At 36.2% G+C, this 26,283-nt stretch overlaps 1 protein-coding gene across 1 annotated transcript in view; it reads right to left on the reverse strand.

Annotated features, from left to right (window-relative positions):
• Positions 1–26,283, reverse strand: part of LOC128652486 (uncharacterized) — an 868,114-nt gene that overhangs the window by 428,223 nt on the left and 413,608 nt on the right. The window contains exons 65-68 of the mRNA XM_053705422.1: positions 26,016–26,267; positions 21,603–21,845; positions 14,359–14,505; positions 1,961–2,145 (exon numbers count right to left, since the gene is read on the reverse strand). Of these exons, the coding sequence (XP_053561397.1) occupies positions 1,961–2,145; positions 14,359–14,505; positions 21,603–21,845; positions 26,016–26,267 (827 nt within the window). The remainder of the gene's footprint in view (positions 1–1,960; positions 2,146–14,358; positions 14,506–21,602; positions 21,846–26,015; positions 26,268–26,283) is intronic.

The following is a 26,283-nucleotide window of genomic DNA, read 5'->3' on the forward strand; positions in this document are numbered from 1 at the left end:
AAATTTGAAGGTATGGAAATTAAACGCTTAGTGCTTAGTCATAGAGGTTTCTCTGACTCATTGATACTATGCTACAGGCTCGTAAGTCTCTTTCAAGGAAGATTATCAAGTTTGGAAGACCTATATTTCATGGTGTTCTCATAAATTCTCCTTGCATTCTTTTAGAATTCCTACAATTTTACAGTTTCTTCAGGATGGTTTGGATAAAGGTTTTCTGCAAGTACTTTGAAGGGGCAAATCTCTGCTCTTTCTGTTTTATTTCATAGAAAGATTGCTAAGCTTCCTGATATTCACTGTTTTGTTCAAGCTTTGGTTCATATCAAGCCTATTATTAAATCAATCTCTCCTCCTTGGAGTCTTAATTTGGTTTTGAAGACTTTGCAGGCTCCTCATTTTGAGCCTATGCATTCTTTGGATATAAAACTACTTTCTTGGAAAGTGTTGCTTCTTTTGGCTATCTCTTCAGCTAGAATACTTTCCAAATTGTCTGCTCTCTCTTGCAAGTCTCCTTTTCTGATTTTCCATCAGGATAAGGCTGTTTTGTGGACTTTGTTTAAATTTCTTCCTAAGGTTGTGAATTCTAACAACATTAGTAGGGAAATTGTTGTTCCTTCCTTGTGTCCTAACCCCAAGAATGCTCTTGAAAGATCTTTGTATTCTTTGGCTGTTGTAAGAGCTTTGAAATATTATGTTGAAGCTACTAAAGATTTCAGTAAGACTTCTAGTCTATTTGTTGTCTTCTCTAGTTCTAGGAAAGGTCAGAAAGCTTCTGCCATTTCTTTGGCATCTTGGTTATAGCTTTTGATTCCTAAAGCTTATTTGGAGGCGGGACAGTCCCCACCTCAGAGGATCACAGCTCATTCTGCTAGATCAGTCTCAACTTCTTGGGCTTTTAAGAATGAAGCTTCAGTTGGCCAGATTTGCAAAGCAGCAACTTGGTCTTCTTTGCATACATTTACAAAATTTTACCATTTTGATGTATGTGCTTCTTCTAAATCAGTCTTTGGTAGAAAAGTTCTTCAGGCAGCTGTCTCAGTTTGATTCTTCTGCTAATGTTTTAAGTTTTTTTCTTTCAATTTATGAGAAAAACTTTTTTGTGGATTTAATTTTTTCAGCGGAAAATGGCTGTTTTTATTTTATCCCTCCATTTTTAGTGACTCTTCTGTGGACTTCCACATCTTGGATATTTCTATCCCATACGTCACTAGCTCATGGACTCTTTGGACTCTTGCCAATTACATGAAAGAAAACATAATTTATGTAAGAACTTACCTGTTAAATTCATTTCTTTCATGAGACCCACCCTTTTTCTGGTGGTTATGATTTTTTGTATAAAAGCACAATTATATTTCCAGTTCCTCTTTTGTGTTTGCTTTTTTACTCCTTTTTTCTATCACCCCACTACTTGGCTATTCATAAACTGAATTGTGGGTGTGGTGAGGGGTGTATTTATAGGCATTTTGAGGTTTGGGAAACTTTGCCCCTTCTGGTAGGATTGTATATCCCATACGTCACTAGCTCATGGACTTTTGCCAATATGAAAGAAATTAATTTATCAGGTAAGTTCTTACATAAATTATGTTTTTGTGTTTTTTTATTTTTTTTTAAGATATGGAATGGGTTTGAATTTGAAACTCCCAAACACCAATGTGATTCACTTCCCAAGGGAATTGTGGTTAACTAGAATGGATCACTTTTTGAAGTAGCTCATCTCAGGCTACATGAACTAATTCCATGCTATGATTACTTTATCACTTATGAATAGTAACTTTACGAGTTTTCAAGGTGTTTACCAAAAGTATTTTTTTTTATTCAGCTGACCTCCAGTAAATTCAGCCCCCGTAAAAATTAATTACTCTAAGAATACAAGGTACACAATTTACTATCATACTATACATTATACAGTGTGTTACTTAACACACATCAGAATCTAGGGTGTTAAAATATCGCCTTTACTCACCGTGACCAATGGGGGATAAAGTAAACATTTATTGTGTTAATAAGTGAAGAGAACTCAAGACACCAATTGTAAAATGTAGAATCTGAGTTGCTGTAAATGAGGAACCAGCGAGTGTTTTGCTGTACAGACTGCAGGAAAAGATTCCATGCACTTTCCTTGGAATATGTCAGACCAACATTAGTCACCTAAAAAAATATACAACAATTACAAACAAATGCATGTGCAGGTCTTCATGAGAAGTCATAGCATGCAAGTTACAATGTGGGTGAAGATGGCTTATTACATTAAAGTATAAATCTGAAATAAGAAGTGATGATATTTTTACAATAAAGAATAAGGATGAATTAAAAAAAAAAATCCATATTGTTGATTTAAATTACAGAATTATATACTATACAAATATATGATTGAATATGATATAAATACTGCCAGTTTGCACAATAAATAATAACATATAAGATATTCCTAAAGTTATTTGACATAGTTATAGCAGTGATGTTCAGATAATATTGTGAAGCATCAAAAATCACAGCAATTCTTCATTAATAAATGCACACAATCTAATCTTACATGCTGTCTTTCTAATAAATTTGTTATTTTGGGGTTGGCTCTAAGTTTAAATAACCCTCTGTAAATTACAGCTTTAAGTGTAGAAATAGCCCAAGCATCATTATTTCCTCAGAAATAATTTATTTCATCATAATTTAAAATGTTCCACCATTTCAAACATATTCACTGGCTACAATGATGCTAAATATGAAGAAAATGTTGGCATGTACCAAAAAGTACAAAATCAATTGAATAAATTGTGGACAGAATTTTTTTTTCTCATTTGTACCAAATATTTAAATATGGAACTTAAACTGGCAATAGTCACTGTAAATGTGTCTGATATTTCAAATGTATTAATACACCTCTCCAGTAGTAGCATTAAATTATCACTATTTTATCACATGCTGTAAAAATTCCAGTCAATTTATTTTTCTGCAGGATAAAATAAAAAGTATTTTGCTGAATGAACATCTCATAATGACAAGTGTATTTCTTCTATTGCTGTTTATTATTTTTAAGTTGTTTTGTAAAGCTATGCTAGTAATATTATCAAAACTATTTACTGGTAGGAGTTTTATTATGTAGATTTTCCAGTTCTATAATACTTTTGGTTAATTCATTCATTTCTTGTCCCTGCTGATATTCTAGAGCTACTTACATAGGGCCAGATCATGAGTGGAGCGCTATTTAATGCAATCTCAAAGTAAGATTTTTGCACGCATCGGTCTGCGCTCGTATTATGAGTTGAAAGTAAACTGTTTTTACTCGTGTGCTAACCTGACAAGCTCAAATAGCCAAATTTAGAAAATTGCGTTCACGTTCACGTATTCCACCGTAGAAGTCAATTAAGGAAAACAAGTGGAGGGAAAACCTACTTGCACACAAAACCCGATTGCATATTCTCATGTGCACTAACCCAACATGAAAATATGAATATTTCAAATTCCAATGTTCTTCACATAGCAGAATATGTTTTATCTATTCATAAATACATATTTCTACATATATCTGATGTTTTTTGCTACAATATATATCTATACCTATATATACACATGATTATGTACAGGTATAGATATACACAAATAAATATAGGAATATCTATTTATAAATACTTAGAACATATTCTGCTATGTGCAGAACATTGGAATGTGAAATATCTACAGCAAATGCATAGTAAAAACCTTTATTAAATATGAATATTGCATAAATATGCTTTTTCATGTTTTCATCTACTTAACTGCAAAGGGCTCCAATGCACTTATATATTGGGCTAAATTACAAGTGGATCATTAAATATCACTTGTCTGCAGGCAATATTAGCGCTTCACTGAGTAATACCAGAGCACAATGTGTGCTTGAATTACAAGTTAAGCATAATGCGAATGCGAAAGCGAGCTCGCATTCACATTGCTAGGAAGCATTGCGCTCACAAGAGCATTTCCATAGATGGTGTTATTATGAGTGTAAGTGTACTTTGTAGAGTATTTTTGATGTGTTTTGTGCAACTTTTCTGTTTCGCAAAACAGTTAACCAGAGCTCTGAGGACGCGGAAATCATTCTAGCATAAATTGTGACTGGCTTAAATGATCGTGTTTACTCAACTCGTAATACCAGCGGTAAACCCAGTGAGTGCAAACACCCATAATAAACCGGTTATCACTCACATGTAAACGTTTGCCCTCCACTTGTAATCTGGCCCATAGTTATTTAGATAGACAATATCAAATATATATTGAAATAAAGAAATAAGGAGAAGAGAAAGACAAAAATGAGATGATAGTTTTTTTTTTTTAAATCTCTCAGTATAGAATTAGCTAAAGCTTACTTGCAGCCTGTTCACTGGAGACTATTCTCAGAGTAATTCTTGCCCATTTAAAAAACAATTAAATATACAAAGTAAGTGTTAAAGCATTTACAATATGTTTTATATATTTTTCTTTTCATACGTTAATATTTGCATAGATGTGAAAAGGTTTGGTAAAACATTTTACATTGTTTATTCACTGTCACCTAGATTACGAGTTTTGCGCTAAACAGGGTGCGAAACGAACGCAACAAGAAGCCTTCTTGTGCGTGCGATATAGTGGCGTTAAGCTCCATACCGCACAAAAGCCAAGGGCTGAGAATACATGCTCGTACACGCTTTCCCCCATAGACATAAATGGGGAGAGAGTGTTAGAAAAAAACCTAACACCTGAAGTGTGGAATGGAGATCGCCATAATGCAACGCCATTGATGTCTATAGGGAAAAAAAAGTTACATTTAAACCTAACACCCTAACATAAACCCCAAGTCTAAATACCCCTAATCTGCTGCCCCAAACATCACCGACACTAATAAAAGTTATGAACCCCTAATCGGCCGCTTCCGACATCGCCGCCACTTATAAAAGTTATTAACCCCTATTCTGCCACTCCCTGACATCGCTGCCACTATAATAAAGTTATTAACCCCTATTCCCCCATACCCCGACATCGCCGCCACTATAATAAATCTATTAACCCCTATTCTGCTGCTCCCCAACATCGCCGCCACTAAATAAAGTTATTAACCCCTAAACCTCCGGCCTCCTACATTTCCACCACTAAATAAACCTATTAACCCCTAAACTGCCGGCCCCACATCACAAAAAAACTAAATTAGACTATTAACCCCTAAACCTAACACCCCCCTAACTTTAAATTAAAATATAACTCTATTTAAATAAATAAAAACTTACCTGTGAAATAAAAATAAACCTAACATTAAACTATAAATTGACCTAACCTTACTATTCTAATAAAATAAAAAAAAACTGCCAATTAAAATATCTAAATTACAAATTTAAAAAAAACTTAACACTATGAAAAAAAAAAATCTAAATTACAACTAAAAAAACAAATCCTACAAAAAATTAAAAAAATCTAAGTTTACCAAAAAAATAAACACTAAAATCACGAAAAATAAAAAAACACGGCTAGATTACGAGTTTTTGTCGGTAAGGCTGTGCGGTGCTAACGAGCCTTTTTTTCTCACCGCTCACTTAAGACAACGCTGGTATTACGAGTTTTCTGCAAGGCAGCGTTAGCCTCAGAAAAGTGAGCGTTGAGCAAAATTTAGCTCCACATCTCACTGTAATACCAGCGTTGCTTACGGTAGCGGTGAGCTGGCTAAACGTGCTCGTGTACGATTTCCCCATAGGAAACAATGGGGCAGAATCGGCTGAAAAAAACCCTAACACCTGCAAAAAAAGCAGCGTTCAGCTCTTAACACAGCCCCATTGTTTCCTATGGGAAAATAAAAAATATGTCTACACCTAACACCCTAACATGAACCCCAAATCCAAACACCCCTAATCTTACACTTATTAACCCCTAATCTGCCACCCCCGACATCGTTGTCACCTGCATTATATTTATTAACCCCTAATCTGCCGCCCCCAACGTCGCCGCCACTATAATAAAGTTATTAACCCCTAAACCTAAAGTCTAACCCTAACCCCCTAATTTAAATATAATTTAAAATAATCTAAATAAAATTACTATTATTAACTACATTATTCCTATTTAAAACTAAATACTTATCTATAAAATAAACCCTAAGCTAGCTACAATATAACTAATAGTTACATTGTATCTATCTCAGGGTTTATTTTTATTTTACAGGCAACTTTGTATTTATTTTAACTAGGTAGAATAGTTACTAAATAGTTATTAACTATTTACTAACTACCTAGTTAAAATAAATATGAATGTATCTGTAAAATAAATCCTAACCTAAGTTACAATTACACCTAACACTACACTATAATTAAATTAATTACCTAAACTAACTACAATTAAATACAATTAAATTAAATAAAATAAACTAAAGTACGAAAAACAAACACTAAATTACAGAAAATAATAAAATAATTACAATTTTTTTAAAGTAATTACACCTAATCTAATCCCCCTTATAAAATAAAAAAGCCCCCCAAAATAATAAAATTCCCTACCCTATACTAAATTACAAATAGCCCTTAAAAGGGCCTTTTGCGGTGCATTGCCCCAAAGTAATCAGCTCTTTTACCTGTAAAAAAAATACAATACCCCCCAACATTAAAACCCACCACCCACACACCCAACCCTACTCTAAAACCCAACCAATCCCCCCTTTAAAAAAAAACTAACACTAACCCCCTGAAGATCACCCTACCTTGAGCCGTCTTCACCCAGCCAGACACAAGTGGTCTTCCAGAGGGGCAGAAGTCTTCATCCTATCCGGCCAGAAGAGGACATCCAGAGGGGCAGAAGTCTTCATCCAGGCGGCATCTTCTATCTTCTTCCATCCGGAGCGGAGCGGGTCCATCTTGAAGACATCTGACGCGGAGCATCCTCTTCCATTCGACGGCGACTAAAGAATGAAGGTTCCTTTAAGTGATGTCATCCAAGATGGCATCCCTTGAATTCTGATTGGCTGATAGAATCCTATCAGCCAATCGGAATTAAAGTAGGGAAAATCCTATTGGCTGATCTAATCAGCAAATAGGATTGAGCTTGCATTCTATTGGCTGTTCCAATCAGCCAATAGAATGCAAGCTCAATTCTATTGGCTGATTGCATCAGCCAATAGGATTTTTCCTACTTTAATTCCGATTGGCTGATAGGATTCTATCAGCCAATTGGAATTCAAGGGACGCCATATTGGATGAAGTCACTTAAAGGAACCTTCATTCTTCAGTCGCCGTCGGATGGAAGAGGATGCTCTGCATCGGATGTCTTCAAGATAGACCCGCTCCGCTCCGAATGAAAGAAGATAGAAGATGCTGCCTGGATGAAGACTTCTGCCCCTCTGGATGTCATCTTCTGGCCAGATAGGATGAAGACTTCTGCCCCTCTGGAGGACCACTTGTGTCCGGCTGGGTGAAGACGGTTCAAGATAGGGTGATCTTCAGGGAGTTAGTGTTAGGTTTTTTTAAGGGGGGATTGGTTGGGTTTTAGAGTAGGGTTGGGTGTGTGGGTGGTGGGTTTTAATGTTGGGGGGTATTGTATCTTTTTTTACAGGTAAAAGAGCTGATTACTTTGGGGCAATGCCCCACAAAAGGCCCTTTTAAGGGCTATTTGTAATTTAGTATAGGGTAGGGAATTTTATTTTTTGGGGGGTCTTTTTTATTTTATTAGGGGGATTAGATTAGGTGTAATTAGTTTTAAAAAAATTAATTATTTTTTTATTTTCTGCAATTTAGTGTTTGTTGTTTTTTGTACTTTAGTTTATTTAATTTAATTGTAATTAATTGTAGTTACTTTAGGTAATTAATTTAATTATAGTGTAGTATTAGGTGTAATTGTAACTTAGGTTAGGGTTTATTTTACAGGTCAATTTGTATTTATTTTAGCTAGGTTGTTATTAAATAGTTAATAACTATTTAATGACCATTCTACCTAGTTAAAATAAATACAAAGTTGCCTGTAAAATAAAAGTAAACCCTAAGATGGTTACAATGTATCTTATGGTTTATTTTATAGGTAAGTATTTATTTTTAAATAGGATTAATTTATTTATTTGTAGTAATTTTATTTAGTTTTATTTAAATTATATTTAAGTTAGGGGGTGTTAGGGTTAGGGTTAGACTTAGGTTTAGGGGTTAATAAATTTAGTATAGTGGCGGTGAAGTTGGGGGCGGCAAATTAGGGGTTAATAAATGTAGGTAGGTGTCGACGATGTTAGGGACAGCAGAATAGGGGTTAATAAAATCTAACTAGGGTTTGCGAGGCGGGAGTGAAGTGGTTTAGGGGTTAATACATTTATTAAAGTGGCGGCGATGTCCGGTCGGTTTTATTATAGTATTTGCGATGTGGTGGGGCCTCGGTTTAGGGGTTAATAGATCATTTATGGGTGTTAGTGTACTTTTTAGCACTTTAGTTAAGAGCTTTATGTTACGGCGTTAGCCCATAAAACTCTTAACTACTGACTTTTAAATGCGTTAGGAGTCTTGACAGGAGAGGGTGTACCGCTCACTTTTTCCAGCAATCATAATACCGGCGTTAGGAAAATCCCATTGAAAAGATAGGATACGCAATTGACGTAAGGGGATTTGCGGTATGCTAAAATCGCGAAAAAAAAGTGAGCCGTACACCTGTACCTTCCAGACTCGTAATACCAGTGGGCGTTAAAAAGCAGCGTTGGGACCCCTCAACGCTGCTTTTTAAGGTTAACGCAAGACTCGTAATCTAGGAGTAAGATAAAAAAAATTAAACAAAATGATCAAAAATAAAAAATTACACGTAATCTAATATCCCTATAAAAATAAAAAAGCCTCCCTGAAATAAAAACACTCCTAGCCTACAATAAACTACCAATAGCCCTTAAAAGGGCCTTTTGTAGGGCATTGCCCTAAAGAAATCAGATCTTTTACCTGTAAAAAAATCCCCCCAACAGTAAAACCCACCACCCAACCAACCCCCAAAATAAAAAACCTAACATTGTATGGGCCTTGCCCTTAAAAGGGCATTTAGCTCTTTTGCAGTGCCCATCCCTAATCTAAAAAAAAAACCCGCCCAAAAAAAAAACAAAAAAAAACCTAACACTAAATCCAGAAGTCCATAATCCACACAAAGAGAGGAGCACTCTCACACACGACGATGAATAAAAACTTGAAACTTTATTAACAAAAAGTTAAAATGCATGACAGGATCCGGATCCACACTATGACAGGATGGAGAGAGGAGCTCACTCCTCAACACTGCTACTGACGCGTTTCGGCAAACACGGCCGTAATCGTAGCTGCAGTGTGTAGTCAAATTAGACCTTTTAAAACACTAAGTGAATAGTGATTGGCTAAAAACATTAGCTTAGAGTGAGCCTTAAATCTACACCCCCAACTATATGGGATTACCTTGCCTGCTATTTAACATATTGTTACAGGTGTACTGTTACAGGCTTAGCCTGCAGTGAAGTTTTATGCAATGCAGTATATAACCCAAAATATTTTTAACAAAAACATATTTCCCAACTATACCCATATTTCCATTCACTAGATATTCATAGTAACTTATCGGGAACACAGTGAAAATACAGTGGGCAATTTAAATCAATACAAATTTAGTGACATAATAATAATAATAATAGAACTTTTCCATTCCAATTTCTTTTGTCTATTCTTAAAAATATTTATACCAATGAGCATATTTTACCATTTAAACTGGTCATTCTAAACCATTTGCTTTCATTAACATGTTGCTAATGAGACAGGGCAAGTGATTTAACTCAATTCAATTCAGTGCCTGTGACACGAGGGAAACTATTGGCTAGATTACGAGTTTTGCGGTAAGAGGGGTGCAGTGCTAACTTGCACGTTATTGTCACCGATCACTTACCTACAGCGCTTGTATTACAGGTTTTCAGAAACCCAGCGTTATTAGGCAAGAAGTGAGCATAGAGCAAAATTCAGCTCCATACCGCACTCCAATACCAGCGCTGCTTAAGTCATCGGTGAGCTGGTTGTACGTGCTCGTGCACGATTTTCCCATAGACATCAATGGGGAGAGCCGGCTGAAAAAAAGTCTAACACCTGCAAAAACGCAGTATAAAGCTCTGTAACGCAGCCCCATTGATTCCTATGGGGAAACAAATTTATGTTTACACCTAACACCCTAACATAAACCCCGAGTCTAAACACCCCTAATTTTACACTTATTAACCCCTAATCTGCCGCCCACGACATCGCCGACACCTACATTATACTTATTAACCCCTAATCTGCCTCTCCGGACATTGCCGACACCTACATTATACTTATTAACCCCTAATCTGCTGCCCCCAACATCGCCGACACCTACATTATATTTATTAACCCCGAATCTCCCGCCCCCAATGTCGCTGCAACCTACCTACATTTATTAACCCCTAATTTGCCACCCCCAACATCGTCGCCACTATACTAAATTTACTAACCCCTAAACCTAAGAAAAACCCGGCTTGCGCGGGCGATATGGTGGCGTTGAGCTCCATACCTCATCCAAATACAAGCGCTGCTTTGACGTGCTTGTGCACAATTTCCCCATAGACATCAATTGGGAGAGACTGCTAAAAAAATGCCTAACACCTGCAATTGCGGAATGAATAGCTCCGTAACAAAGCCCCATTGATGTCTATGGGGAAAGAAAAAGTTAGTTTAAACCTAACACCCTAACATAAAAACCATGTCTAAACACCCCTAATCTGCCGCTCCCAACATCGCCGCCACCTACATTAGTTATTAACCCCTAATCTGCTGGCCCTAACATCACCTCCACCTACATTACAGTTATTAACCCCTAATCTGCCGTCCCCAACATCACTGCCATCTAAATTACAGTTATTAACCCCTAATCTGCCGCCCCCAATGTCGTCGCCACTATACTAAAGTTATAAACCCCTAAACCTCTGGCCTCCCACATCACTAACACTACATAAATATATTAACCCCTAACCCTAACGTAACCCTAAGCATAACCCTAACCCTAACACCCACTAACTTAAATATAATTAAAATAAATCTAAAGAAAACCTACTATTAATAACTAAATAATTCCTATTTAAAACTAAATACTTACGTGCAAAATAAACCCTAAGCTAGCTACAATAGTTACATTGGGGCATATGTATCAAGACCGCTGCTCCATAACCTGTCCGCCTGCTCTGAGCAGGCGGACAGACATCGCAGGAAATTAACCCGATCGAGTACGATCGGGTTGATTGACACCCCCTGCTGGCGGCCTATTGGCCGCAAGTCTGCAGGGGGCGGCGTTGCACCAGCAGCTCTTGTGAGCTGCTGGTGCAATGCTGAATACGGCGAGCGTATTGCTCGCCGTATTCAGCGAGGTCTGTCGGACCTGATCCGCACTGTCGAATCAGGTCCGACAGACCTTAATAACTAGAGGCCATTGTATCTAGCTAAGGGGTTATTTTTATTTTACAGGCAAGTTTGTATTTATTTTAACTAGGTAGGAAAGTTACTAAATAGTTATTAACTATTTACTAACTACCTAGCTAAAATAAATACAAATTTACCTGTAAAATAAAACCTAACCTGTCTTACACTAACACCTAACCTTACACTACAATTAAATAAATTACCTAAATTAACTAAATTAAATACAAATACCTAAATTACACAAAAAAAACCAAATACTAAATTACACAAAATAAAAAACAATTTACAAGATATTTAAACTAATTACACCAAATCTAATAGCCCTATCAAAATATAAAAGCCCCCCCAAAATAAAAAAAACCCTAGCCTAAACTAAACTACCAATAGCCCTTAAAAGGGCCTTTTGCGGGGCATTGCCCCAAAGAAATCAGCTCTTTTACCTGTAAAAAAATAGTTTTGAAGAGCCGACATCAATTCTCAACGAAGCCGGGAGAAGTCCTCAACGAAGCGGCAAGAAGTCCTCAACGAAGCCAGGAGAAGTAGTCCTCCAGACGGGCAGAAGTCTTCATCCAGACAGCATCTTCTATCTTCATCCATCCGGCGCGGAACGGGTCCATCTTCAAGACATCTGGCACGGAGCATCCTCTTCTTACGACGACTCCCGGCGAATGAAGGTTCCTTTAAGTGACGTCATCCAAGATTTTAGTGTTGGTAAACTTAGATTTTTTAAATTTTTCGTAGGATTTGGTTTTTTTTTTAGTTGTAATTTAGATTTTTTTTATTTTTTTTCGTAGTGTTAGGTTTTTTTAAATTTGTAATTTAGATATTTTAATTGGTATTTTTTTTATTTTATTAGAATAGTAAGGTTAGGTTAATTTATAGTTTAATGTTAGGTTTATTATTTCACAGGTAATATTTTTTTTATTTAAATAGAGTTATATTGTAATTTTAATTTAAAGTTAGGGGGGGTGTTAGGTTTAGGGGTTAATAGTTTAATTTAGTGTTTTGCAATGTGGGGGGCCGGCAATTTATGGGGTTAATAGGTTTATTTAGTGGCGGAGATGTGGAAGGCCGGAGGTTTAGGGGTTAATAACTTTATTTAGTGGCGGCAATGTCGGGGAGCGGTGGAATAGGGGTTAATAACTTTATTAAAGTGGAGGCGATATCGGGGAGCGGCGGTTTATGGGGTTAATATATTTAATAGTGTTGGCGATGTGGGTGGGCAGCAGATTAAGGGTTAATAGGTTTTAAAGCTGTGATGTGGGTGGTCGGCAGATTAGGGGTTAAAAGGTTTAATATAGTGTTTGATGCGGTAGGGCAGCGGTTTAGGGGTTAATAGGTAGTTTATGGGTGTTAGTGTACTTTGTAACATTTTAGTTATGAGTTTTGTGAAAAATCCATAACTACTGCTCTCAGATGGCAGTATGGATCGTATCGGTATAGGCTGTATCTTAAGCATTTTAGCCTCACCGCACAACCTGTAATACCGGCGCTATGAAAATCCCCCACAAAAATGTCATTTTTCTGAGTGCGGGATTGACGTTGCGTTACAGGCTAAAATGCTTGCAGTACAGCTATACCGACACCAATAGTGCGTTCCTGCTTTTACGCTGAAATTGCCATTTTTTCAGCGTTAAAAGCCGCAACGCAAAACTCGTAATCTAGGTGTGTGTTTGCTATACAACATAGACAATATTCTAGTATGTGACAAGTAATTATAGTATTGTTAGCACTGATCTGAGAAAGTTTGGTCTTGATAAGTTCATAAGATGTACTTATGCATTTTGGCTGTCGGCTCATTCTAGTCTTTATTTATTTATAAATAAAATGTCAGGCTTTTCGACCGTTTCTTACTTTTAATCGAACTTTTTCCCCCAAATTTTTCACATGAATGATTTGTATTTTTTTTACACCATTTCATTGACCTAATTTTTTTGTGTCCTTTCTTGATGTTGAGTAACAGATGAATTGAGAAACATTGTGCTTTGGAAGTAATGCAGATAATGGCCTCTGGGTTACTTTGTCTTCATCAAAATATAAAAGAGCAATTCAGATGTTGTTAGAGAATATATAAGTAGTTGGACTGAATAAACAGCCACACAGAAAATGTACTTTCTGCTTTATAAAATAGGCAGACTGTAACAGCTTTCCTATTGTTACTCATATTAAGAGAAGGTGGGGCCTATATATAGCAATACTAGAAGAAAAAATCCCAGCACCACAGGTAGAAAGCTGCACGTCACTTTAGGGTCACTGCCCTGGACCCCCGTATAAATATACAATAATAAGCAGCAAAGTGACAGAAGAACGTATTTATTTATAAATATATGAGGAAACAAGAACAGATATATATTTATAAATAAATAAATTTTGCTCTCACTCTGCTGCTTATTATTGCCTCTATATAGCAGCAAGGCCCACATAAGAGCCCGGCCCACCGGGCATTTGCCCAGTATGCCCTATGGCCAGTTCGGGCCTGGGAATGTGTATGAAGACTGCTGTTTGGCTGGTGTTTCCTCTCACATGTGCGTATCATGAGCAATTTAAATCTAGCAATCTCAGTTATAAACATTTCATAAAAATAACTGGCGAGTGAGATTTTATGAGTCCATTCAGTAATTCCTGGATGGGAGAAATCCTGTAATCTTACTTAAATTATGTTATAATAAATAAAATAATGTTCCTTGTATAAAAGGTTTTGTTTACTTTACACAGTGATAATCAGGTTGTAAAACTAGACAGAAAGATAAATAGATAGATAGATAGATAGATAGATAGATACATAGATAGGTAGACAGATGATAGATAGATAGATAGATAGATAGATAATAAATAATAGATAAATAGATAGATAGATAGATAGATAGAGATAGATAGATGATAGACAGACAGATAGAATCCTTATGTTTCTAGAAAAATATACTGAATATTATGTGGCATATTATAAATTAAAAACAATATAAAGTCTTACCTCACTTCTCATAGCATTAGCTATAGTTGCTTGTTGTTCAGGTGTAAAGAGGTGAGATACTGATCCAAAAACAACAAATTCTGTCATATGTACCAAAACTGTTGAATCAATTTCTTCTTCTGAGAGCAAAATCATTATTCTCTGGCCCTGAAGGAAATGAAAAGCAAAACTGTGTAAAATCATCCAAACGTATTGATCAATTAGATGAGTTGATAAAAATGGATGACACATTAAACTGTTTTATACTATCTTAGGCCTAGATTTAGAGTTTGGCGGTAGCCGTCAAAACCAGCGTTAGAGGCTCCTAACGCTGGTTTTGGGCTACCGCTGGTATTTAGAGTCAGTCAGGAAAGGGTCTAACGCTCACTTTGCAGCCGTGACTTTTCCATACCGCAGATCCCCCTACGCCATTTGCGTATCCTATCTTTTCAATGGGATCTTTCTAACGCCGGTATTTAGAGTCGTGGCTGAAGTGAGCGTTAGAAATCTAATGACAAAACTCCAGCCGCAGAAAAAAGTCAGGAGTTAAGAGCTTTCTGGGCTAACGCCGGTTCATAAAGCTCTTAACTACTGTGCTCTAAAGTACACTAACACCCATAAACTACCTATATACCCCTAAACCGAGGCCCCCCACATCGCCGCCACTCGATTAAATTTTTTAACCCCTAATCTGCCGCTCCGTACACCGCCGCCACCTACGTTATCCCTATGTACCCCTAATCTGCTGCCCCTAATACCGCCGACCCCTATATTATATTTATTAACCCCTAATCTGCCGCCCCCGCTATCGCTGACCCCTGCATATTATTATTAACCCCTAATCTGCCGCTCTGTACACCGCCGCAACCTACATTATACCTATGTACACCTAATCTGCTGCCCCTAACACAGCCGACCCCTATATTATATTTATTAACCCCTAATCTGCCGCCCCCAACGTCGCCTCCACCTACCTACAATTATTAACCCCTAATCTGCCGACCGGACCACACCGCTACTATAATAAATGTATTAACCCCTAAAGCTAAGTCTAACCCAAACCCTAACACCCCCCTAAGTTAAATATAATTTAAATCTAACAAAATAAATTAACTCTTATTAAATAAATTATTCCAATTTAAAGCTAAATACTTACCTGTAAAATAAACCCTAATATAGCTACAATATAAATTATAATTATATTGTAGCTATTTTAGGATTAATATTTATTTTACAAGCAACTTTGTAATTATTTTAACCAGGTACAATAGCTATTAAATAGTTAATAACTATTTAATAGTTACCTAGTTAAAATAATTACAAAATTACCTGTAAAATAAATCCTAACCTAAGTTACAATTAAACCTAACACTACACTATCAATACATTAATTAAATACAATACCTACAAATAAATACAATGAAATAAACTAACTAAAGTACAAAAAATAAAAAAGAACTAAGTTACAAAAAATAAAAAAATATTTACAAACATTAGAAAAATATTACAACAATTTTAAACTAATTACACCTACTCTAAGCCCCCTAATAAAATAACAAAGCCCCCCAAAATAAAAAAGGCCCTACCCTATTCTAAATTAAAAAAGTTCAAAGCTCTTTTACCTTACCAGCCCTGAAAAGGGCCATTTGCGGGGCATGCCCCAAAGAATTCAGCTCTTTTGCCTGTAAAAAAAAACATACAATACCCCCCCCAAACATTACAACCCACCACCCACATACCCCTAATCTAACCCAAACCCCCCTTAAATAAACCTAACACTAGGCCCCTGAAGATTTCCCTACCTTGTCTTCACCACACCGGGTCCCGATCTGTCCAGAAGAGCCTCCGAAATCTTCATCCAAGCCCAAGCGGGGGCTGAAGAGTGACGTCCATCCTCCGGCTGAAGTCTGGATCCAAGCGGCAAATGAAGAAGTCAATCTTCGGGAAGAAATCTTCAACCTATCCGGGCAGAAGAGGACATCCGGACCGGCAAACATCTTCATCCAAGCCGCATCTTCTATGTTGTTCCATCGGATGACGAGCGGCTGATCTTGAAGACCTCCATCGCGGATCCATCCTCTTCGTTCGACGTCCAACTGAAGAATGAAGGTTCCTTTAAGGGACGTCATCCAAGATGGCGTCTCTCGAATTCCGATTGGCTGATAGGATTCTATCAGCCAATCGGAATTAAGGTAGGAAAATTCTGATTGGCTGATGGAATCAGCCAATCAGATTCAAGTTCAATCCGATTGGCTGATTGGGTTAGATTAGGGGTATGTGGGTGGTGGGTTGTAATGTTGGGGGGGGGGTATTGTATGGTTTTTTTTTACAGGCAAAAGAGCTGAATTCTTTGGGGCATGCCCTGCAAAGGGCCCTTTTCAGGGCTGGTAAGGTAAAAGAGCTTTTCTATTTTAATTTTAGAATAGGGAAGGGCATTTTTTTTATTTTGGGGGTCTTTGTTATTTTATTAGGGGTCTTAGAGTAGGTGTAATTAGTTTAAAATTGTTGTAATATTTTTCTAATGTTTGTAAATATTTTTTTATTTTTTTGTAACTTAGTTCTTTTTTATTTTTTGTACTTTAGTTAGTTTATTTCATTGTATTTATTTGTAGGTATTGTATTTAATTAATTTATTGATAGTGTAGTGTTAGGTTTAATTGTAGATAATTGTAGGTAGTTTATTTAATTTATTTATTGATAGTGTAGTGCCAGGTTTAATTGTAACTTAGGTTAGGATTTATTTTACAGGTAATTTTGTAATTATTTTAACTAGGTAACTATTAAATAGTTATTAACTATTTAATAGCTATTGTACCTGGTTAAAATAATTACAAAGTTGCCTGTAAAATAAATATTAATCCTAAAATAGCTACAATATAATTATAATTTATATTGTAGCTATATTAGGATTTATTTTACAGGTAAGTATTTAGCTTTAAATAGGAATAATTTATTTAATAATAGTTAATTTATTTCGTTAGATTTAAATTATATTTAAGTTAGGGGGGTGTTAGGGTTAGGGTTAGACTTAGCTTTAGGGGTTAATACATTTATTATAGTAGCGGTGTGGTCCGGTCGGCAGATTAGGGGTTAATAATTGTAGGTAGGTGGAGGCGACGTTGGGGGCGGCAGATTAGGGGTTAATAAATATAATATAGGGGTCGGCTGTGTTAGGGGCAGCAGATTAGGGGTACATAGGGATAACGTAGGTTGCGGCGGTGTACGGAGCGGCAGATTAGGGGTTAATAATAATATGCAGGGGTCAGCGATAGCAGGGGCGGCAGATTAGGGGTTAATAAATATAATATAGGGGTCGGCGGTGTTAGGGGCAGCAGATTAGGGGTACATAGGGATAACATAGGTGGCGGCGGTGTACGGAGCGGCAGATAAGGGGTTAATAATAATATGCAGGGGTCAGCGATAGCCGGGGCGGCAGATTAGGGGTTAATAAATATAATATAGGGGTCGGCGGTGTTAGGGGCAGCAGATTAGGGTAATATAGGGATAAAGTAGGTTGCGGCGGTGTACGGAGCGGCAGATTAGGGGTTAATAATAATATGCAGGGGTCAGCGATAGCGGGAGCGGCAGATTAGGGGTGTTTAGACTCGGGGTTCATGTTAGGGTGTTAGGTGCAGACATAGGAAGTGTTTTCCCATAGGAAACAATAGGGCTGTGTTAGGAGCTGAACGCTGCTTTTTTGCAGGTGTTAGGTTTTCAGCTCAAACTGTCCCATTGTTTCCTATGGGGGAATCGTGCACGAGCACGTTTTTTAAGCTGGCCGCGTCCGTAAGCAACGCTGGTATTTAGAGTTGCAGTGGCCCTTTTTTGGAGCCTAACGCAGCCATTCTGTGAACTCTAAATACCAGCGGTATTTAAAAGGTGCGGGGGGGAAAAAGCACGCGTAGCTAACGCACCCCTTTGGCCCGCAGAACCTTTGGCCGTTTGTTTTTCACCATAGAGAACACAGAAATATATCCTCTGCAATAATATTCTGTAAAATCCATAGGTGTTTAAAACATCTATTCCCTAACAGTAATTACAAGAGACTTTTACAAATTCTAATACATTAAAAGCATTTATTTTCCAACACTTTAAATATATATGTAATGGATACTTCCAACTTTCTTTCAATTTAGAATTCCTGCATTTTTTGAGGGGAAAAACTCTTCACAGCAGCATACATTAGAAAATATGAAATAGACTTAACATACGGTAGAAATAAAATGGAACTTCCTCTAATGTACTAATAGCACTAAGCCAATAAATATAAAAAATGTAAAACTTATCACTAACATTAAAAAAGTATATAGAGACACATACATATACATGTCTAAAGATGTATATGTATATATATATATATATATATATATATGTGTGTGTGTGTGTGTGTGTACATATGTATTTCTGTATTTAAAGACATTTGTAGACATATAAAGACAAAAATACATATGTATAAATATATAGACATTTACAGGGCTTGAAATTTTCAGAGGTCCACTAGTCCAGGATGACTTAGAAATTGCAGCGGATGACTTACAAATTTGTCTTTTTCCTATCTTTAACATTGAGTGGACTAGTAACTTTTTCCTACTGTACTAGTAGCTTTTAACCCCTGACTAGTAAACCATAGTGATATGTTTCCACCCCATGACACATATATATATATATATGTGTGTGTGTGTGCATTGAAGCCCTTTGTAGTTAAGTAGATGAAAACATGAAAAATCATATTTATGCAATATTCATATTTAATAAAGTGTTATACTGTGTATTTACTGTAAATATTTCACATTCCAATGGTAACATAGCAGAATATATTCTAAGTATTTATAAATAGATAATCCTATATATATATCTGTATGTATGTATATGTGTATATATATATATATATATATATATATATATATATATATATATATATATATACCAGGGACGTGCACTCATAGGAGGCAGGGGAGGCAGTGCCTACCCTGCCATATGTGGCCAAAGCTTAATTACATTTTAATTAAAACAAAAAAAAAGTCCAAAAAAATAAATAATTTTCCCCCCATGTAATGCTATGGAGAGGCAGGTACAGGAACTCTTCTCTCCATTGCAGTACATGGGTCAAAGGAAAAGCTGTGCTGCAGCGCCACCTGTGTTCTGTCAATATATTAGCAGCAATAATTGGGACCAATGGGAGGCACCCCTCTTGATGCCTCCTAGCAAGTGAAGATAGATTAATCAGAAGGAGGATGCAGTGAGCAGGGTCATGTGACACAACTGGAAGCTGAGGTAACCTAAGAACAGATGACACCAAGCAGAAGAGTAAAGTAGTATTCTACATCTCTTGTGATTCACAAATTGTGTTCAGATACAGCTCATTAACAGGGGGGGACAGTAAGTGAGCATAACCCAAGCAGAAGAGTAAAGTAGTATTCTACATCTCTTGTGATTCACAAATTGTGTTCAGATACAGCTCATTAACAGGGGGGACAGTAAGTGAGCATAACCCAATACTGACAGGAAGTCAAAGGGTCAATTCAGATTTAAATCCATAATATAAAACCCAGAGTTTGAAGTTAAGTGTGCAGTGTCCACATTATTTAAATTAAAGTTTTTGACATTGAATATTGCCTCCCTTTTTTCATGGCTATTTTATTTAATTTGGTACAAACCCCATATATGTTATGTCTGTTCAGTCAGAGGATGCAGTATCTATTTTTATTTTTCTCTGTGTCTCCATTTATTTAAAGACTGCTGTTAACTTGTAATTCACAAATCAATTGAAAGCTGTTTCATTGTGTTTTTAATATGTGCTGCTTTTATACAAGTTTATATTAATAAAAAGGAGACGAGTCATTTAAACAATATATGTAATTATTGCAGTTAAAGGTTTTTAGAAATAATTCCACTGTAAAGTAACTAGTTAAACACATAGTCAAAGGGAGACATTTAAAATTAAACTTTCATGATTGAGGTAGAGCATGCTATTTTAATAGACTTTCTTTAGTTATTTATATTTTGAGAATTAGCATCAACTGTTACTGGCCCCATGTCAACAAATCAAATTAGTTTTTGAAAGGAACATGAAAGTCATAATTACATTTCCATCATTCAGATAGAAATTGCACACAAAAAAAAGTATTATGTACTTCATTCTTTTGGTATCCTTTGGTGTCCTTTGTTGAAGAGCATACCTAAGTGTGATGTGCACGTGCATTTCTTGAACACCATATTGCAGCAGCCGTGTTGGCAGTATTGATAACTTGTCCTTTGTGTAAAACTTGTATGGTAAATTATTTCTATTTTTACAATACAGTAGTGAGTAGAGAAGAGATTGTGTATCATTCTAATTGCTTAGTAACTGGCACTGTGCCACAGAATTGTGTGAGTGTGTATGAAAGCAGACTGTGTGTGGGTGTCAGTGAGCAGAGTATGTGTGCTTTATTCTCCAGGTAATCAATACATTTCCGATGAGCTGGTGCTTTAGTGCAGTGTTTCTCAACAATGGTCCTCAAGTACCCCCAACAGGCCAGGTTTTCATTATAGCCGAATCAGTGCACAGGTTAAGTAATCAGCTGATCAGTAACTCAGTGGTTACTAACTTGCTCTCACTCATCACCTGATTATATCACCTGTGCACTGGTTCAGCTATCATTTAAACCTGCCCTGTTGGGGGTACTTGCGGCCCTCTGTACATGTGTTTCTCCGGCGTATCATATCTAGTGCCTCACCAGTCTCTGACCTCACTGCACGTCACTGATACATACACATACACACACCTATATATATATTCATGTATATAGGTAAAGATATATATTGTACCAAAATACCATCAGATATATGTAAAAATATGTATTTATGAATTCTACTATGTGAAGAACATTGGAGTGTGAAATAATATTTTCATGTTGGGATAGCGCACTTGAGAATATATGATCGGGTGTGCACGCGAGTAGGTTTTTTTCAACTTTTTTTGTTCCATTGACTTCTATGGGGGAATACGTTAATGCACGCTCGATATCCTAAGTTCGGCTTTTTGCGTGCATCGGGTTAGCACTCGTGCGTAAACAGTTTACTTTCAACTTGTATTACAAGCGCTACCCGACAACGGCAAAAAACTTACTTCTAGCGGAGTTAGCAGGCAAGTGGGAGCGTTAAATACCACTCCAATTGTAATCTGGCCCAAAGTGTTTTCTTTCTTTGCTAGATATGTATAATATTATTTACAATCTTTCATTTACTTAAACTACTTGGTTTTAACATTGCTTATAGAATCTTACCTTTAAACCAGCTTTTACGTAGCAATCTACTAGCTGAGATTTGAAGCGTCTGACTCTTTGATCTTCCGTTTGAGTTTTGTCATGTGAACCTATGTGCACCACACTGAAGGCAGAAAGATGTGCGGCAAGCCGGGCCAGTAAGCAACTTGATCTGGGGCATCCACCTCCACAAAGCATTGTATGAGAACTCCCATAAAAACTACCCAGGTTTCGAGTCAAGCGGCATAAGAGCTCAATTGTATCCTGCAAATCAATGAAAATAGTTTTAGCAGAACCCACTATCTTCTACCACACTTGTTATTAAAATAACCATACGATTCATCAAAGGTAAAATGTAAATTCTCTTTTACACAGAATTCAAGAAAGTGATTTTTTTTGTACACAAAATACACAAATTTTGGGCATTAAAAGGACAATAAACCCAAAATGTTTCTTTCATGATTGAGTGAGAGAATAACATTTTCAACAACTTTCCAATTTACTTCTATTAGCTAATGTTCTTCATTCTCTTGGTATCCTTTGTTGAAGAAGCATCAATATATTGCTGAAAGCTTGCTGAACACATTATGTGAGCCAATAACATGAGGTATGTATGTGCAGCCACCAATCAGCAGCTCCTGCGCCTACCTAGGTATCCTCTTCAACAAAGGATACCAAGTGAACAAAACAAATTAGATAATAGTCGTAAATATGTTTACGACTATTAAAAATCACATGCGCTATCTGAATCATGAATGAAAAAAAAAATGTGTTTCGGCCCCTTTAAATCAAACAGATTTGACTATCTGGGCTTTATTGTTGAAATAAAACTCTGCATGATAGCTTAACCCACCATCAATATCGTATATATATAACAAGACATGTAAGACATCAGAAATTATATGAAACATAAACAAATAGTTCATAGTTTGCATGCAATATTGCATCAACAAGAGATACTCCGTAGGCAAAAACTCTCTCTGACCCAGAAATTAGTTCACTAGGTGCGCTTAATCCCTTTTTCTGTATATAAGGAGCTGGAGCTTACATACGGTGTCAGCAAAGATAAAAAAAAAACATAATAAATGTATGTATAAAGGAGTGCACTCATTGACAGAACCATGATCTATAGGCAGTTGCTGTGCTCCATATCCTTTTTATTGAGGTGATATTCGACTAGTTCTTGGTTCTAAATTTGCACAGAGTAGGTTGGTAATTTTCCCAAGGTTTTCAATATTCTATATTAATGCATTCAAATACTGTATATACCTTTATTTTGTTAATGAGTATTTCTATGCAACTGTTTCTTTAAGTTTGAATTATGCAGACCACGTAATAGTTGTTTTAACCAAAAAAAATAATGTACTGTTCTTAAAAAGATACTCAAGTCAAAATTAAACTTTCATGATTCAGATACAGCATGCAAAATAAACAACTTTCCAATTTACTTGAATAAAGAAGATGTGTACAGTCTTTATATATTTACACTTTTTGAGTCACCAGCTCCTACTGAGCATGTGCAAGAATTCACAGAATATACGTATTTGTCTTTGTGATTGGCTGATGGCTGTCACATGATACAGGAGGAGTGGAAATAAATCTACTGCTCATTTGAAGTTCAGACTAAGTGCTATTACATTGTCTTTTTATCATGTATTTGTTAATTATGCAAATCTACTGTGTTTACTGGCCCTTTAAAAATCAGACTTCGGTGTTATATATTAAACTATGATTATGGAGTAAGCCAAAACATATAAAGCATTAAAAAAGCAAAAACAGGTCACAAGCACTCAACTTCCATAATCTCTCTGTTATATACTGTATATAGGAGATATAAGTAAAACAATGTTAATTTTCAATTGTTCTTTTTAAGGGCTAGATTACAAGTGGCGCGCTAATGATAGCCCACACACAATATTAAAAAACAGTGCCTGCATTAATTTGCACGTATATTACAAGTTGAAAGTAAATGAGACGCAAGAGCGCAAATTAATTCCTTGTGTAAAGAGTTAGGATTAAATTAAAAGATGCACCAAACACAGCATAAATACATTCAAATATACATTTACACTCATATATACACTATCTAATAAAAAAATATACATATAAATATTAATTTAAAAAAGTAAGTTATGGGATTAGATATATGGTATATGACAAGGAGTACTCACATTGGAGAACTTTCCAGTCAAATACTTGTTAACAATCAAAATAATTTTTAATCAGTATTAATATTTAATAATGTGTTTTAGTGTGTATGTACAATAAATATTTTACATTCCAATGTTCTCTACATAGGATAAAATGTTGATTATATTTTTAACCCCTTCACTGCCGGGACTTTCAGAGAAAAACTTGCCCAAAATACCAGAACATTTTAGCATTTTTGCTATTACTCCATTTAAACAGAAAGAGAGCCTTGGTTGTTTTTATTTACCTGTCAAAACTATATATATTTTTAAGTAGACAACCCAAGGTATTAAACTAGGCCCATTTTCTATATATTTCATGCCACCATTTCACCGCCAAATGAAATTAAATAAAAAACTTGTTAATTTTTTCACAAACTGGGTTTCTCACTGAAACTATTTACATACTGCTTGTGCAATCATGGCACCAATGAAAGTAAAAGCTTCTCTAGGATCCCATTTTTTCAGAAATAGCAGACATATATGGCTTTGCCATTGCGTTTTAGTAATTAGAAGGCCGCTAATTGCAGCTGCACCAAACACTGCTTTTATACCTGGCAGTGAAGGGTTAATTAGGTAGCTTGTAAAGTTAATTTTAGCTTTAGTGTAGAGATTACCCTCCCACCTGACACTTCCCACCCCCTAATCCTCATCTGATCCTTCCCAAACAACTCTCTTGCTTCCCTCACCCCCCCCCCCCCCACACTGGTCACCCAGTCTGGCAATATAACATTTTAAGGCTTTTTTTTATGCAGGGTAAGATACCCCATTACCCTCCAACCTCCCTGATCCCTCCCAAACAGCTCTCTAAACCTCACCCTCTGACTAATGCCACCATCTTAGGTACTGGCAGCTGTCTGCCAGTACCTATAAAACTTATTTTTTATGTATTTTTTTTATTTAATTTTTTTCTGTAGTGTAGTGGTCCCACCCCCTCCCATGATCGCAAGTTAGGGACCCACCCACACCCCTTTTTCTGCAGTGTAGCTGCCCCATCCATCCCTCCCTCCCATCCCTTTATTTTTATTTTCGCCGGCACCAGCAATGATTTTTACAGACAGTGACACACACAGTTACCATCTGTAACAATCAGGCATTTGCGCTCATTTGGAACCAGAGCACTCCGGGTTCCATATGCAGGCAGATGCCTGGAGCTCAGGAAATCCAGCTCTCTGCTGTAACTTAACAGCCGAGACTGCTGGAGCTTCCTAAAGCTCAGATGTATATAAACATGGTGTGGTACGATAGGCAAAGTAGCACACAACATATATATATATGCACATCTTTTTGGAAGAAGGGGTTAAATAGATATTGAATATATATATATATATATATATATATATACACACACAGTATATATATATATATATATATATATATATATATATATATATATATATATATACCAGCACCCACACAATGCATACTTCCAAACAAACCAACTGGGAACCTCCCAGGGTGACACAGGCTTTTGTAACCTCCCCTATGTAAATACAAAACACAGGAATGGATTAGACTGGACTCCATTGAAGTCTTTAGGGAGAAGTTAACACGGTTGCGATATCTAAAGTCCTTAAGTTAGCGTTTTGGCTTTCACATGCGTGCAAACATTTTACTTTCAACTAGTAATATGCACGCTAACTTGTGCATTAAAAGTTTACTTCTGAAGGTGATTCCGTGAGTGAAAGCACTAAATAGCACACCACTTGTAATCTGGCCCTAAGTATTGGGCTTTGCTGTACAGACAGAGATAATATAAAGAAGCATGTGTACATACAGAAAGCGATAAAATGAGGAGATATAAATTCCCTGCAAGTTCAACTAATATTAATGGTTTGTAGTTTCAATGAATAAAACCAGCTATTTCATATAAAAAAGTGGATTGAAATCATATAGGCATTTAAAAACAAATATACTGTATGATATTGCATTACAAAAAAATCCTAATTCTTTGCATTTATTTATCCTCTTCTTTTATAGTAAATCTAATTTCATGTCTAGCTGTTTAAATAAAATAAAAAAACATAGATTAAAATTTTTAACACACTGCTAAATTGCTATGCCACAAGGCGTTTATTACTGATATTTTGCTTTCATTTTAAAATAGCTTCTTTTTTTTAACCAGAAAAATAGATCAATATGTCTGTTGCTCAAGATAGCTATTTTTCAGTAAGCACACGATTAGCAGATCAATAATTTATGCACTGAGCTACGGATGATAGACAAACAAATCAAAGCAACCAACCTTATAAAAAGTGATGTTCATTCGAGGATTTGATTTGTTGTATTCTCTGAGCGCCTCTGTTAATAATTGCTTCACGTGGACTAAATTAAATGTTTGCTGGTAACCGTCTAGGATGTGAACAGCACTATTCATCTTCTCACTCCTCTTGTAGTTTTTAATGTCCTGCTGTTTAGCCACAGTAGTTATCAACCCACCATCATCTTCCACTACGTTGCTAAACAAAGGCTGTTGTTGACTCAGGATAATCTGCAACTTCAATAGATAAGAT

This window comes from Bombina bombina, chromosome 3 (genome assembly GCF_027579735.1).
Source record: "Bombina bombina isolate aBomBom1 chromosome 3, aBomBom1.pri, whole genome shotgun sequence".
NCBI lineage: Eukaryota > Metazoa > Chordata > Amphibia > Anura > Bombinatoridae > Bombina > Bombina bombina.